Source organism: Anser anser (genome assembly GCF_964211835.1).
Source record: "Anser anser genome assembly, chromosome: 1".
Lineage (NCBI taxonomy): Eukaryota > Metazoa > Chordata > Aves > Anseriformes > Anatidae > Anser > Anser anser.
In genome coordinates, this window is record NC_139720.1 from 103,704,099 (window position 1) to 103,720,841 (window position 16,743).

Below are 16,743 nucleotides of genomic sequence, written 5' to 3' on the forward strand. Positions count from 1 at the left end.
ACAAGACATCCTTCTCAGTGCAGAAATCCATTACCTGAAAGGAACAGATAAAGCTACCTTCCTTCTGCAAAGCAGGCAAAAAAAAAATAGTCCCTGCTGCTAGAAGGTTTTGGAACAGGACAGTAGAGATGCTGAGTTTACCATTACATCACGAAATAAACAACAAAGTTAAGTTTGAATACTCCATTCCATACCTGCAGAGAAGGGAGGGGAAAAAACAAACAAAAAAAAAAACCACACAAACCCCACATATTTCCCCAATCCTCACCTCCAAAAAACCAAACAAACAACAACCCACACCACAAAACCACTAGCAAAAAAACCACCCAACATACTGTATAAAGAAGCAGAAGGATATCAAATAGCTTCTGTGTGAAATGAGGATCACTCAGAAGTTTGTAGTTCATCAGGAATTATAAGCATTTGCAACACATTTCAATTATTATCACATTTTCTCCTTAAAGCCAGTTACTTTCAAGTATAAATCAGTATTTTCCTGGTCCAGTTTTACAACAAAAAGAGGAAAGAGGAATGTAGCAATATGAACAGGAAAATAAACTTTATATGCATAGGTTACAGACATGCTTTGTTTACAATTTTCAGCAACATTTTTTCATTTGCAAACAGATTCTGTATTGATTGTGAAAACTTATGATAATGAACAATAGAGGAAAACATACTGTCACTACTGTACAGCTATGTGGACGAGAAAATGCTGAATGACTAGGGGACAGTAAATTCAATTAATTCTGCGCAAATTCCAATAAAAACCCATAAAAAGTTCCGTTTTCTTAAGTTTAACTGAAGCTTTATTTCTTAAGCTGTGACTTCACAGTCTTCACCTTCAGTAATTTGCAAAGGGGAGGCATACAAGGAAGGTTACAGCATTTAATGGGGGAATGGGGACAATGCCAAGGCAGAAGAACAGGGAGTGCTGATTTGTTCTCAGATCTCACATGAGGACTGTTGGAAAAGGTCATTAAAAAAAAATCAAGGAAATTAATCCCAGATTCTGCTTCCTAAATTTAAGTAAGCTGGAACCAGAAAGACAAACACAATGGTAAAATGCAAATAAACCAAGCAGAGTAAATCCAGACAGAACTCAAACAGTAACAGAGGCCGCATGAATAAATAAAGTCCCTAGGATTAAACCAGATTTATGCTGCCACTCAGCTTCTTTCACAGACATACAAAGCTGTAATTGACTATGGCATAGTGGCCTCAGCTTCTGTTCCTCTGAAGCCACTGTCCAACCAGGTAGAAAAATAAAGGTCTAATTCACTGGAAATTCTTTCATTTACAAAACTAATGGAATAGGGTTTTTGTTTTTATGCTTCTGTGTCAACTTCGGATTTATCTTCAACTCCATTCTGCTCATCTTTCATTTCTGCATCTTCAGTGTGGGTGGTTTGAAGAGTAGTAGCTGACTAAACAGAGACAAAAAAAGCCTCCATTATTCAAAATTTCTAAATTTGCAGACAATACTACAAACATCATTTGATGTCTATCACTAGGACACCTGGACTGCTTGCAAGATTGAATTAAGATATTAAGACCTTCAGCTAAGAGAAGCTGAAAAATTCTTTGCGTTTTTTCCTGTATCAAAGAAACCAGAAGCAGTTCAGAGTAGGCTGAGAAATAATACTAGTATTAGGTAGCTAAGATTCATAATATGGTATTTACATGCTTGCCACGTAGCACTTTCTTAAATGGTTCTTCTACAAACTGAAATTTATCTAGGAAGCCTCTACACAGAACTCCTTTCTCCTGCTTATGTTTCAATGTGATTCAATTTCAGTGATTCCCATGTTCTGCCTCCTCTCCCAACTTGTACGAGGCACAGTTGAACTCAAGTTATGAAGAAATATTTCAGACAGCTAGTTTCATGAAAAGCAACTTCAATAAGTCACTTGGATGTCCTCTACAAGTTTACCCGGAAGAAAAATCTAATCTGACAAAGTGTCTGCTCTAAAAGTGCTCTTCTCCTTGCTCTTCCAGTCCACTTAAAAAGGTGTGGAAGGCAGGGAGCCACGTAGTGATGGCCCTAAATCAGTTTTTACAACAGGACATACCCTATTTTTTTGCACATACTGACCTCACAATGATTTTCAAACACAGTAAAGGGAGGTAGAAATGTCTTGTCCTACTCACCTTAAAAAATACTGCAATGAAATTGCTACTCCACCTGTCAGCCTAGCACCAGCTGTTTTACTATGAGGTCAGACAAGAACAAGCATGGAGATAAGCATGCACTGGTGTGGGAGGAATGTAAAAAGGGGCAGAATCATTAAATTAAGTCATGAAATCAGCCAAAAAACATCCAGCCAAAGGTCAAACAGTCAGGTTGACCTGACTGGTCATCCAGTCAAAAGTCATCCTTGGAAATTCAAAATGTTCTGTGAAGCCTCTTCACAGAAAGTATCTTAGGTAGCAATCTTGACTATTAAAAATTCATACGTGTGAATTATTCCAATTCAAGGAAAGGACTACTGATGCAGTAGTGGCCATCACACTTTAGCAGACTGTTTAGATATGCCAACGTCAGGAATTTCAGAACCATACTGCACACTGCTTTCTTAGGAGTCAGAGGCATTAGCTAAACAAACCCTTTTCTCTAGAGCTCTTGAGTTTCTCCTATACCTACTAGTAGAAAATCTGTTGGAGTTTGAGTAAGGCAACAAGAAAAATGAAGTTGCAGGAATACATGTTTTCTTGCAAGAAAAATTACCAAGACTGACCTAGGGACTAAGTGGCATTTGTTTACAGTTCCATACTCCATAGATCCATTTTCATACAAAATCACAAATATGAAATAGGCCAGATGGCTTCTATTAAAAAAACACAAACATATAAAAACACATGCCAATTCCTGATATTATCTGACAATATATTGAGCAGAATGAACAATTGATTCTTTCCTAAAGTAAATGGGAAAAATGGAAGAAAGTGCGCTGTCTCTCTACAGTTTCTTTAGTGATCTGCAATGTGAAGACAATGAATCTGCTTTTTGTGAAGATGACTCTACCAGCTGTCCTTCTTAGGGACTGAGGCATACATTTTTAAGAGTATGAAGACAGCCCTTTCATACTTTTAGTGGATATCAGTTGTTTCAGCAATCTTCTTTGTATGGCAGATCTTGCAATACGCCACACCTAGGGAAACACACTAGACTCCTAGCAGCTGTGCTACCTGGAAGGAATCTGCACAGCACAGCCAGACAGCTAGCAATTAAAACCTGCAGTTTCACACGTAAAGATGCCTAAAAGTGAGATTAATTCTAGTTTGGTTGCTGTATCTTTATCTTGCTGAGATTTTTAATATAAACAAATGAATAAATAAAGACAACGGACGGGTATATATGTCAGTATCTAAAACGACAGAATAGCTTCTTCCCAAGATCTAGCAGGCAAGGGCCATTACTGACATTAGGCTGCCAGGTACTTAACTACCCTGCTCATGGACAATGACACCTCCCTTGCAGAATCACTGGGGAATGTCTGCATTTGTGTGTTTGTTTACGCTTCTCCATGAGAAGGAGAACCAAATCCAGAAGAATACTGCTACCCTTTTGTCCTGGTTCCAGTTAGGACAGAGTTATTTTCCTCCTAGTAGCTGGTAGGGTGCTATGTTTTGGATTAGGATGAGAAGAGTGCTGATAACATGCTGATGTTTTAATTGTTGCAGAGCAGTGCTTACACCAGGCCAAGGACTTTTCGGCTTCTCGCTCTGTCCTGCCAGCGAGCAGGCTGGGGGTGCAGCAGGAGCTGGGAGGGGACAGACCCAGGACAGCTCACCCAAACTGGCCAAAGGGGTATTCCATACCATCTGACGTCATGCTAAACAATATATAGGGGTGGCTAGCCGGGGTGGGGGGCCGGCTGCTCGGGGATAGGCTGGGCATCGGTCAGCGGGTGGTAAGCAATTGCATTGTGCATCACTTGTTTCGTACACATTATTATTATTAATACTATTATCATTATCACTATTATTATTGTTGTTGTTGTTATTTTCCTGTCTTAATAAACTGTCTTTATCTCAGCCCACAGGCTTCACTTTCCCGTTTCTCTCCCCCATCCCAGAGAGGGAGGGGGGAGGGTGAGCGAACGGCTGTGTGGTGTTTAGCTGCCGGCCGGGTTAAACCACAACACCTTTGAAAACAAAAACAACAGCAACGACAAAAATCAAGGTTTTTCTCAGCACTACCTGTATGATAGGCATAAAGTTTCAGTAGATTGGCCATGTTGACACCAGAATAGACTGTTCTTCAGAGCTGTTAGTTCACGGAAAAAAGGCTCTTTTTTCAGTTCTTGGATGTTACCACGTTCTCACTCACCGCTTCAACTGCTTTCTGATCATCACTGCTGTTTCAAAATCAGTTGAATTAACTAAAAACATTTTGTGTCATACCCTTGGTACTGATAGCTGTCTTGTTCAAACAAGAAGGCTTAATCATTCTGAGTGTTGCCTGTTCCATTATTTTCCCCCACAGGCAGCTACTTGAGTGCTCTCCCACTTGTATGAGAAGTAAGTGGGAAAAGTAAGCTGAATACCCAAAACTCTATTTGTTATCTAACATGTGACATCACCTCTTGTGGTCTTCTGGGGCAGTGTTACTTACCTTTAAGTCTTTGTCTGCAAGCCTTTGGAACATGTTGGCATACATCTTTTTCTCTTTCTCATGCTGCTCACGTATTTTTTGCTGACAAGTTACTAGTTGCACTTTGGCAGCTTTGTTACTTGGATAGAGTTGTATCACCTTCTGGAAATCTCCCCGGGCCAATTCAAAGTCATTGACAGCCAAGTGGGCTTCTCCACGCCGGAAGAGGCCTTTTTCATTGCTGCTATCCAATTCAAGTGCCTGCATTTAAAAAATGAAAAAAAAAAAAAGAAATGTTTTCTAAATAACATGCAGTCAGAACATCAGTAACTGCTACAAACCGAACCTTCTGATTTTCAGTCTTGTCAGGACTTACTAATAAATGGAATCAAATACATTAGAATTAAGTAGAAAAAGATATAGTAGGCCATCTGACAGAGAACCAGAAAATCTGAGAGTTAGTCCTGGCTCTATCCCAGCTCTTTGTTGGACTTTTGCCAACATTACTATCTTCTTTCATCCACTTTGGTGGATGAAAAGCTCAACATGAGCTGGCGGTGTGTGCTCGTAGCCCAGAAGGCCAACGGCATCTTGGGCTGCATTAAAAGAGGAGTGGCCAGCGAGTCAAAGGAGTTGATTGTCCCCTTCTACTCAGCTCTGGTGAGGCCCCACCTGGAATACTGCAACCAGGTGTGGAGCACCCAGCACAAGAAGGACATGGAGCTGTTAGAGCAGGTCCAGAGGAGGGCCACAAAGATGATCAAGGGGCCAGAGTGCCTCTCCTGTGAAGAACGGCTAAGAGAGCTGGGGATGTTTAGCCTGGAGAAGAGGAGGCTCCGGGGTGACATTGTTGTGACCTTTCAGTACGTAAAGGGAACTGATTAAAAAGATGGAGAGAGACTCTTTGCTCAATCAGACAATGACAGGACAAGGGGGAATGTTGTCTTTTAAACTAAAAGAGTGAAGATTTTGAAGGAAATTCTTCACTCAGAGGGTGGTGAGGCACTGGAAGGGGTTGTCCTGAGAGGCTGTGGATGCCCCACCCCTGGAGGTGTTCAAGACCACGTTAGATGAGGTCCTGAGCAACCTGATCTAGTGGTGGCATCCCTGCCTATGGCACGGGGGTTGGAACTAGATGATCTTTGAGGTCCTTTCCAACCCAAGCCATTCTATGATGTGTTCCCGTTTCTGATTTCTAAACGCTCAAATATTCTTAGTTAATGTACCAGCAAGTTAGTAAAAGATATTCCAAATACCACTATGAACCTAAGGTGCTGGATATTTTTGTTGTGTGTTTGTTACTACCCACCTGCCAGCTGACGATAAAGTTCAGACACCACATGGCCTGATATTCCTCAAATTATTAAAGCAAGAGATAAATTGTCAGACCACTTGAGCACCTTAAGAATGGATCAATTCTACTACCTTGTTGCAGTTCTCCAAAGCCTGGGAGTACTCCTTCAGCTTGAGATGGCACATAGCTAGATTAAGGTGGGCAGCAAGCCTCAAGCTCTTGGCTTTTGTATCCTCCTCCTCAGGGAGTCCTGATTCATGCTCCAGCCATGACACAATCTTCTTATACTGTAATGCTGCCCGTTTGTATTTCCCCTCCTGTAACGAGACAATTTAGTTTTCCACACAGCTCATCACAGTAACTTTTACCTCCCCCTTGCCTCTTCTGCTTACCTTAAGCAATAGATTTGAAGAAATACTTCAGAATAATCAGAAAAACTTCTATCATCAAAAGTATACTACGTCTGTCATAGTGTATCACTACTGCATAGAACAGTAAATCTTAAGGAATCATACCACCTACTGGTTTCCCCACTAAAGCTGTGCACATTGGCCAGCATTGATACTTTACTCTCAGCTACCACCTTGTGTTCAACTTCTGACACAAAACAAGATGGGGCTTTTTCAAAACAGTACAACTATCACAATGCCAAGAAAATCATGGTGAAGTCTGCCTTCTGCTCATCAAATTGTTTGAAACACTGCTTCTCCACACATCTCTACCTACCCAAATGAAAGTTGTTCATTCACAGCACCATCCCACAGCAGGAGCTTAAATACTGTGACCTTGCCACTACTCAATGTTTGCCCCAAAGTTATCTCTAGGTACAAACAGCTCTGATACAGAGAACTGCAGAACAGAACAACAAGTATTCAGACATTGCAACTCTGAGGCTTTTTTTTTTTTTGAAGACACCTTCTCCCCCCCAAAATTCTTCCCTGTAAAATGACACAGAGAATACCAATAAACACCACTCCAAAATGACCACAGCTGTAGATCATCATTACCAGTTCATAACACGGACTAAGAAATGGTACTATTATTTCGGGGTTGTAATTTACCTTGAAGTACTGAGTGCCTCTCTCCTTCACCATACAGCTTTGTTCCAGCTTCTCTTCTGTATTCATTTCCCAAGACTCCTTAGCCTATCCAAACAGGAACAGTTCAAGACAGCAATGTAATTTCTTGGGAAAATGTGTGGCTACACTATTCACAGTAACAATACAGTAAAGATAGACTTGGAAAAAGCAGTTTTACACTACTACTAGAAACTGAGCTCTAGAGCAGAAGAGACACTGACAGCAACAGACAGGGATCCAGTAAGGACAATTTAACCCAAGAGCTCTCAAAGTCTCATCACCACCTACTACAGCAACTTCCTCACTTCAGGTCAAAAGTTCAAGGATACCATTGTCCTTGCTTAAGCTGCACCCACACTTCTTCCCCCTCCTCCCAGTCTGTTTGGAACTTCATCTCCTATTCCCACCTTTTCAAAGCTCTTGAGTTTCACTTCATACTGTAGTTCTGCATCTGGAGGGATCTGAAATTTCTCCTTCCCAGCACTTCCAAAACCATAGCTGAAAGATTGGGGGAGGGGGGAAAGTTGAAAAACTATCCAAACAACCATGATCTCTTACACAGGAAGCTTGAGGCAAAACAAACAAACAAACAACATGCAAGTCTGCTTATATAGCATTATTGCAAGACAAAGGCTTCAACAATTCCAGATACTTTTCCAAAATTAGCAAGCACAAGATAGGGGAGAGTTTGAAAAAAAAAAAAAAAGGGATTAATTTGACTATTATATGCTTTTTTCCCCTTTTTTTGAGCTTGCTGTTGTTTATGTGAAGGGAAAGCAAGTTCAGCAAGTAAAAAAAATACATATACTTTGAAGTTATACACATCCTACTTTATATTCATAGTCCAAGACTGGTTATTTTTTTCAGAACATCTATATTCTATTCTAACTATTTTCAGAAAAGCAAAGACAGCGATGCACAGATTAAGTAAACAGCTGTACACTTAAGATAGCACAAATCTGCTGATTAACAGTAAATGCCTGTAGAAAGGCCTTTCTGCCATGAAAACTCCATTAAGAAACTGTATACTAGCAGGAAAACCCTCAAGATAAGACTGCTTTGCTTTTTTTCTTCCAGATTCAACCCCAGTTTAAAAAGCTTAAAATAAAAACAAATAAGTTAGAGTTTGGTGGAAATAATCAGTGCAAACTCCACTTATTTTAAATGTGTTCACACTGTAAGGGGAAAATTCTGCTTTTATTTAAGAACATTTACTATTACGGTATTGTGCACTCATACCTCCAAGTTAGGGCTCTCTGAAACCAAGAACAACTGTGATGATCAAAGGTTTGGCTATAAATCTGCCTTATGAAATCTCGTGCCTCACAGAAATCTTGGACGTGTTTTTCCAAATTGCTTAAGAATATCATTGAGCATTTTCTAACAGAAAAAGGTTTCAGATACTCAGATACTCAACATCTCACTACATATCACATAGGGCTGCTTGGAAGGCTTATCAGATCTTTTCCTATTCTGAGGCTGTTCTTTAATCCAGGTATCTTTATATGCACTTCTGTACAGTAAGTAGTTTCATTAAGAGGGGACACAAGAATGTCAGTTAAAGAGTATTAAAACAGATACTGTTGCTTTCACTAGGATCAACACTATAGACACTTAAGTCAATTTCATTTTGAGTGCTACTACTTCATAACCTAGTGGCTACCTAACCTTAGCTTTGTACTTTCCATACATCAGATTTTCATGTCTGACGAAGTTTTTACTACAGAACTGAGAAGATCTGAAGAACATTGCAACAGAACACATCATCCTTGCCAGATGTTAGGAATAAGCCTTCAAGTATCAAAAGAGCAGGAACAGCTTACTTGGATTTGAGATAGAAAATAGATTCCTCAGATTTCTCCATTTTCTGTATTGCTTTCTCCAGACCATGAGGAAGATCATAATTATCGCCTTCTCCAATCTCAAACTGCAGCTCCCGCTTGTCAAAAACACGATCTCCGTATCGGCCTTCAAACTGGACTGTTGACAAAAAACAGAACAACCCAGAGACAAATCAGAAGTTAACTGTGCATGGTAAGGGGTAGGTAGCACATGTAATACAGGTAATACCAAAGCCTCCTCCTAACCAGTCTTTTCTAACTGTTACATATGTATGTTAGCTATTGGTAGCAAACACAACTTCTGTTGCTAAAGTTAATAAACTCTCCCCCCTCATCATTCATCCAGGTTGTGTTGGATTTTTTTTTTCTACTCCAACAACAAATGCAAGAACTATCTCCCCTCTTGTTCCTCTGCAAATAGAATTACTTTATTAGAATCATTTAACTTTTGTTATCAGATCAGCACTTGATCAGATTCAGTGTCTCTGAAGAACATAGTTGCTCCTTGAAAATGTAAACCTCTCTAGAAATAAAAGAATGAAAGCTTACCCTAAGTTATGTCACTTGGTAAAGGAGAGATAAGCTAGGTATTCGTCTCTCTAAGGACAAAGAAGTTGTAGGTAAGGAAAAAGAGTTCTGCCTTCTCACACGTAAAGCTATGTACTATTTGTATAATATACTTACTCTCTACAAGAGCACCCTCATTGGGCTTGGAGTAGCCTTCTCCTTTCTTACGGATTCTTCGGATGATGCCACCATCTTCATCATCAGTGAGGTCCTCCCCCTTAAACTCAAACAGCTCTATCTGTGCAGGGAAGAAAAGTCTTGCATTTATTCTCATCGCATCAACTCAGTAACCCATGGAATTTGTACTCCAGAGTTCTTTGAAACTATAGCTGTTCAGACAGTCACTGTCTTAGTTAACATCCTGTAAGATATTAGATAGTCAAGACTATGAAGATGCTGTATTTAGTAGATAGTGAATGGAAACCTACAGATGAATTACTGATGATACTTCAGGCCTTTACGGCTTTTTTTTTTTTTCTTCTCCAACAACTTTGGTCTCCCAACAGTACAAATTAGATCCTTTGATTCAAACAAGTGTGAGACTGGCTTCTAAGTTATACTTACATGAACCACAATACTTAAGGACTACTGAAAAAAAAAAGAAATCTTGGCTTCTTTAAGAGTTGTCCAAAGGACAATAGTTTCGAAACTTCTGCATCATTCTTCCTTGCATGACTGAACATAGCTACTGCTCCCCTTTTATTTCTCCTACATTCTCCATTCTAGACTTGCCTTATCATTATGTATTATGAGTTCACAATTGATTTGGTTGGAGAGTTGCAGTCAACAGCTCAATATCAAAGTAGAGAACAGTAACAAGTGCTGTTCCTCAGGGGTTGGTTTGGGACTAGCGTTATTTAATATCTTTGTCAGCAATATGGACAGTGGGATCGAGTGCACCCTCAGCAAGCTTGCTGATGACACCAAGCCGTGTGGTGCAGTCCACACACTGGAGGGAAGGGATGCCATCCAGAAAGGGACCTGGACAGACTTAAGATGCAGGCCTGCGTGAACCTCATGAAGTTCAACAAGGCCAAGTGCAAGGTCCTGCATTTGGGCTGGGACAACCCCAGCACAAATACAGGCTGGGCAGAGAATGGATTGAGAGTAGGTCTGAGGAGAAGGACCTGGGGGTGTTGCTTGACGAGAAGCAATGTGCTGTTGCATCCCAGAAAGCCAACCATATCCTGGGCTGCATCAAAAGAAGCATGGCCAGCAGGTCAAGGGATGTGATTCTGCCACTTTATCCTGCTCTTGTGAGACCCCACCTGGAGTACTGTCTTCAGCTCTGGGGCCCCCAGCACAAGAAGGACATGGAAGTATTAGAGCGTGTCCAGAGGAGGGCCACGAAGATGATTGGAGTGCTGGAGCACCCCTCCTATGAGGACAGGCTGAGGGAGCTGGGGTTGTTCAGCCTGGAGAAGAGAAGGCCCCAGGGAGACCTTATAGCGGCCTTCCACCAGTATCTAAAGGAGGCCTATAAGACAGCAGGAGAGGGACTCTATCAGGCACTGCACTGATAGTACGAGGGGTAATGGCTTAAAACTAAAAAAAGGGGAGATTTAGATTAGACATAAGGAAGAAATTCTTTACTGTAAGGATGGTGAGGCACTGGAACAGGTTGCCCAGAGAGGTTGTAGATGCCCCATCCCTGGAAGTGTTCAAGGCCAAGCTGGATGGGGCTTTGAGCAACTTGATCTAGTGGGAGGTGTCCCTGCCCATGGCAGTGTGGTTGTAATTAGATGATCTTTAAGGTCCCTTCCAAACCAAACCATTCTATGACTCTATGATCATTTTGGGAAAAAAAATAAAAAAATCTCCAAGACAAAGAAGAAACCAAGATGACCAAACTCATTAGTCACCGAGAAAGAAATGTACACAAGGTATTTTACAAATACAACAAAAACATGATCTGTCCTACCTTTTATCTAGAATTGCTGCTGCAACAAATTGTTTAGAATTTTTAAAAGCTGGTTTTAATGCAGGTGACTAACCAGCCTGAAACTTCTTCAAATGGTCTTTCAAGTCTCTAATGAAAATCACAGTTTGAAGTGGGAGTACCAAGACAAGACAGAAAAAACACATCTGGTCACAAAAGAAACTTTGTCTAACAACTACAAAATTAAGAAGAAAATGTTTTGCTATCCTATCTTCGAGTAAAACAGTAGTAAGAACAGCACAAAAGAGCAAGCCAGTATATTCAGCATTGTTTATACTAAGTACCTTGTTTAAGCAAAAAAAAAAAAAAAAAGGAAATTCAAAGCTATTGCTGTTGAGATTCATGACACTGAACTAAAGATACGCGGAACGCAAAAGAAATTGAATATTCGTCTGCACGAGGAGTATTTCCAGCTAGCATTTTGATAGATACCTAATACAATTCTGGTCTTTCTATTCAGTCTGTCTGAAACAAGCTACATCACTCCAGAACATGCCACTGATGACATTACAAATTTTCCCATTTCTTTTTTCACCACCAACCCCTGCGCCAGTATTCGACAGAAGAATTACGAATTGAAAAGAAAAAAGGACATCCATTATTTCAGGTCATAACCAAGACAGTCTCCAAATGCTGATGTAGCAATGAGACAGCTACTACATCTTTCAACATCAGTTTTACAGGCAAGCATGTACAAAAAAAAGTGCTTTCTTTGTAGGACAATTTGTACACAATTCTGGTGCAATGATGGCACTTGCGAAGGAACCATGCTGGCATTGCTTTATTTATTAAATTTATTTTAAATCAATGTAAGAGGAAGACTAAAGAAAGAGTGACCTTCACAGATTTTAAGTGCCTAATCCTCCTATTTAAAAAGATACTACACCACACAATTTCTACGGTGAAATATGACTTTTGTTTGTTCTTCGAGTGTACAGTTTTAGTGTCTGTATCTCACTTACCTCAAAGATCAGCGTAGCATTGGGAGGTATCTTTGGTGGGCTCCCAGCTGAGCCATAGGCATATTCTGGTTTACAAGTAATCCTACAAATTTCGCCAACCTTCATAGTTGCCACAGCAATGTCCCATGCTTTGATCACCTCACCTGTAGAAGTCAAATTTCAGTCGTGATTGCTAGGCACACACGAAAGACATCATCAACTCTGAAATTGAGCATCATCACTTTTAGTATACAAAACCTAAGACAGAGCAGAACTACTAAAAGACTCGTGCCCATTCTGGTTTATGTACGTCAGTTTTAACTGTAATCAAGTTACAAAGTTACTCGGGCACTCAAATTTGTGTACATTTCTTCATTCTAGATATAGCGATTCTTTTCCTCCCCTTACTTCCTCGCCCATGGAGAATACAAGTTATCTAGACACAGACGATTCCTGAAGAGCCTGGCACAATCTCAAGTGTGGAGAAAATAACAATAAACTCTTTGGAGCAGAAGGTCTTAGGGTGAGAGATTGGTTGCTTGTGTTTTGAAAACAACTTGAAACAACAGCCTTTTCTCTCTGTACTTTATCAGTTGGCAAAGACCAGCAAAAGTGGTAACTAAAAGTTACATGCACTCGTAACAGAAGGGGCGGGTTGGAGGGGGGGGGGGTGGAGGCACAGTATCCCTTCTAATGAGGAAAAGGAACAGAAGCTGTAATCTCAAGTAACAAAATCCTCTCATTCAAGCTGTCCTACTCCTGTCTCCTTTTAACTCAGACTCAATTATCTGAGTAAACTTGGTATCATCCCAGATTTCAGGACACTGCAGAATTATCTCCAAAATAAAAGAGCAGCAGGTAGAGAACTGCTAGTGAAAAAACAAAGATTGAGTAATAAGATTTGCTGAACTAGGATGTTTGGATTTTTGCGTTCAAAAAATGAAGGCTTTTGATTATGACAGGATTTACTTCAACGTTCAGATTTGGGTTAATTTGGGAATTTAGGGAAAGAAGGAGTACATTTCATCATTCTTCAGCTGCAGCTGACAGTTGCCCCTGTGCACCCTGCCCCAGTATCTGTGCACCCTGTCCCAGTATCTGGTCACAATTAAGTACTCTTGAATTTGAGTTGCTTGCAAAAGTAGTTTGCAAAAAAAAAAAACAATCAACAAAATGCACACTCTGGTTATTTAACTACCCTTTATCACTCTGCTTCAGGGTGAATTCCCATCAGGTGAGTGTTTGCCCTAAAGGGCTTTGTCTGAGGCTCCATGAATTCTCTAGCAGGCAGGTACACAGCATGCACATTCAGAAAGATTTCAAAGCAGTTCTGACTGTGCTGTTCTAAGTAAATAAACTTTAAGCTCTGAAAACACATTTAAATAGTAACTTTAATATGGGAATGAACCACACATGCAAGGGAATTCCATCTCAATACTACCAAGATTAAAACCAAACATAAAATATTACCTTTCCCCAAGTCAAATGAAAATTTGTCTCTCCTGTCCAGACTGGAGTCAAATTTTGTGCCATCGAGGAGCCATCCTGTATAATGGACGGTCACTTTATCACCTATCATCGGAGACTCTGTCCCACTGCCTTCTCTCTTGACAACCTGAAAAAAACAGTAAGCAACACTAAGATGATGAATACTACACCTGCCTATTGGACATTAATTCCATTTACTCAAGGTACGTGCATTATCTTCAGCCAGTAAGGGATTTGCAGGCTTGTTTCAGTTATCAGGGAAGTAACTGACTGATTAGATTGTCTACAGATTAATAGTGTTTTAAATGCAGGAACCTCAAGATGGTTCTACTGTGATACAAGAATTTAACTGGCAACAGTTGGCACCAGCTTACAAATCTCTCCATCTATAGTTACCAATGTCATTTAAACTTCCTTGACAGTATTTTGTATGATCTTTAAACTTAATCAGAAAAACCACCAAGCAGTTTTTTTTTTGGTCTGTTTTATTCAAGTATTTTCCTTGCCACTACTGTATCATTACCAAGAAGCTCAGTGTTCTAGGCAAAGCGCAAACAAGAAAACATCATGATTCCTCCCATACGAGGTCTATTCCAACAGGTAATCTGAAATTACTCCAGTTAAACCTGACAGTTATGCAAAGCTCACCGGGGGGGAAGGGAAGGAGGGGAATACTACCTAATCAGTTTCCTAGGGAGGGAACACTGTGAACAGAGAGAGAGATGCCTTGACCTCACTCTGCACACCCTGCCCTTATCCTCCACCACCTCTGTGCTACAGCAGTTATGAGCATCAGCGCTAAAACGAGATCTATTGATCTTCTTTCCTCCCAAAGAAAGCAAAAATTTAAGCAATCTCTTTAACAGAGAATTGAAAAGAGGTATATTAAAATAATGTGAATCTAGTAACCAGCCTGAACTACATCATGCACAGACTTGTCTAGTAGCTTTAAAGCAATGAATCTGAAATCACTTTGGAAGAGTAACTGCATTTACTGAAAATTTACTAAGCTTTTCCAAATGTCAGATTCTTAAAGTGTCGTAACAGGTTATACAACATCAAACACTGATTATCTCATTTTCAGTATTTGTACAACATTAGTATTTTGCATTTAATTCATTTTCAGGAGACTCAAAATTAATTTCTCGTAAGTATGGCAGCCCTATTTTCAATAGCATTTACATTTCCCCTGCAGATGTAGGAACCTGATTTTTCTGTTCATATTGTTATTGCAAATATTTGTTTCTGTGCTTAAATGCTTACACTAGAAATAGTGCAAATACATGCAGTAACACCAGGTGAAAAACTCTGGATACCGTTCTGATATGAAGCTAATGAACAAATGAAAAGAACCTCTCCTGGAATCGGTGCAATGATACCAGCACAAAATTGGTGTAGATTAGGTTCAGAGTTAGACTCCTTGGTTTTAATATGTGTATCCTGCAATCACTACAAAAATAAAGTCCGTGGAGGCACCCTGGCTAGATTTCATTGTCTCTACAATCTTTTGCCTTTAAAGTTCACAATCTCACTCCTGTTTTTTTTTTAGTATCACCTGCTTCTCCATCAAAAGGTGGGTACTGCATACAGTAGATGGATACTTGCTGCCTTTTACTGTGTTCAAGCAGCCAAGATGCAAGAGACCTCCAGGCAGCTCCTTGGGAGCTATGTATATGATATATGAGAACTCCAACGTTATACTGTGATACATGCAAAATCTGGAAACTCTAAGCAGAGCGTATTGGTAAGAAACACGTGAGAGAGTGTAAAACCAAGCATTTTTCAGTGAGGTCCCCAGCATCCTTCCTGCAAGCATCACTATGACAAACACAGAACCTAAAACCAAAAGGCTCTGAAGGCTAAAGAGAATTTTGTCCTCTCTGTCCTGCTCCTTTTCATCTCCCCTAACGCTAAGACTCCAATTTCACTGCGATTAAATAAGACTTCTCGGGATTGCTGTGGAAAGTTTTTGAGAGAGACCGGAGAAGTTTCTAGAGATATGGAAATTGGAAATGTTTGATGGAGGAGGAAGCTCGCGCAACTCCCCCCTCACGGTATTAATCCTGCTACCCTGACCAACCGGCACGCAAACGCCAAGGGAAGGCTGGCGGCATTCCCAGCGCAGGGCACGACCCAGCCCCGCGGCCAGCTCCCGCCGGCAGCTCGCTCGTCCCGGGGAGCCGCACCGAGGGGCGGCCGCTCCGGCTCCCGTCGCCGAGCACGGCTCCTTCGGGCCCTGAGACGCGCCATCTCAGGCTGCCGGAGCCGCTCGCAGCAAGATGGAGAGCCCGGCCGCCGGGCCGACACAGCCGGGCTCCCGCAGCGCTGCCCCACGCCAGCCCGCGGGGCCACCACACGCACATGGTGGCGCTGCCCGGGCTCCATCTTTAGCCCCCGGCCAGCAACACGTGCCGGGGGCGGGACGGGCCCGGGCCCCCGGACCAGCGGGCACGGCACGGCTCGGCCCCGGCTCCCCTGCCCTGCGCCCCGCGGGGAGGCCGGGCAGGAGGGAGGGAGGGAGGGAGGCCGGACCCCGGCTCGCCCCCGGCCGCCGCGGGGAGCCCCGCACACAGGCGGCGCCTGCGGAGATGGCGGCGGCCGCCCCCGCCGGTAATGCCTGACCGCGAGGGCCGTGCGGGGTGACACGGGGGGGACGCCGCCCCCCTCCCCTTCCCGACCCCCCCAGGGGACCGCGCCGCAGCCGGCGGGTACCTTGAGGACGCCCTCATCCCGCTTAAGCGTGATGTCCACCCCCTCCAGGGGAGCCCCGTCCGCTTTCATCTCCTCCGCCGTCATCCCGCTCGCCGCTGCTGCCACCGCTGCGCCGGGACAGGGACAGGGACAGGGACAGGGCCGGGTCTGGCTCCGCGCTGCGCCGCGGGCTCCAGTCGCCGCGCCTCTCTTCCCTCCTGCCTTCGCCGCAGCGCCGGCCCCGGGTCAGCGGGGAGGAGGAGGAGGAGGAGGAGGAGGAAGGGGAGGGGGAGAGGGAGGGACCGA

General features: G+C 42.3%; 1 protein-coding gene across 2 annotated transcripts; it reads right to left on the reverse strand.

Moving 5' to 3' along the window:
- Positions 1–534: 534 nt before the first annotated feature.
- On the reverse strand, positions 535–16,592 carry FKBP4 (FKBP prolyl isomerase 4). Of its 2 annotated transcripts, XR_014589023.1 has the most exons (11): positions 16,459–16,592; positions 13,729–13,873; positions 12,280–12,422; positions 9,496–9,616; positions 8,794–8,950; positions 7,378–7,468; positions 6,953–7,036; positions 6,023–6,208; positions 4,619–4,858; positions 2,739–2,828; positions 535–1,427 (listed from the first exon to the last, which is right to left on the reverse strand). XR_014589023.1 is itself a non-coding variant. In XM_083851648.1 (10 exons), exons 1-10 carry the CDS (start codon positions 16,540–16,542, stop codon positions 1,329–1,331), a joined length of 1,350 nt encoding a protein of 449 aa, XP_083707774.1. In that variant the 5' UTR covers positions 16,543–16,592; the 3' UTR covers positions 535–1,328. The 2 variants fall into 2 exon arrangements, 1 of the variants encoding a protein (XP_083707774.1); XM_083851648.1 differs by lacking the exon at positions 2,739–2,828.
- Between the last annotated feature and the right edge of the window lie 151 nt (positions 16,593–16,743).

Excerpts from the sequence above, each read along its gene's own strand:
- FKBP4 (XM_083851648.1), bottom strand. The coding sequence starts at position 16,542 with ATGACGGCGGAGGAGATGAAAGCGGACGGGGCTCCCCTGGAGGGGGTG. Across the intron at positions 8,951-9,495 it reads TGAGGGTGCTCTTGTAGAGA|TCCAGTTTGAAGGCCGATAC; the intron begins GTAAGTATATTA and ends TTTTGTCAACAG. Across the intron at positions 6,209-6,952 it reads GAGGCACTCAGTACTTCAAG|GAGGGGAAATACAAACGGGC; the intron begins GTAAATTACAAC and ends GTCTCGTTACAG.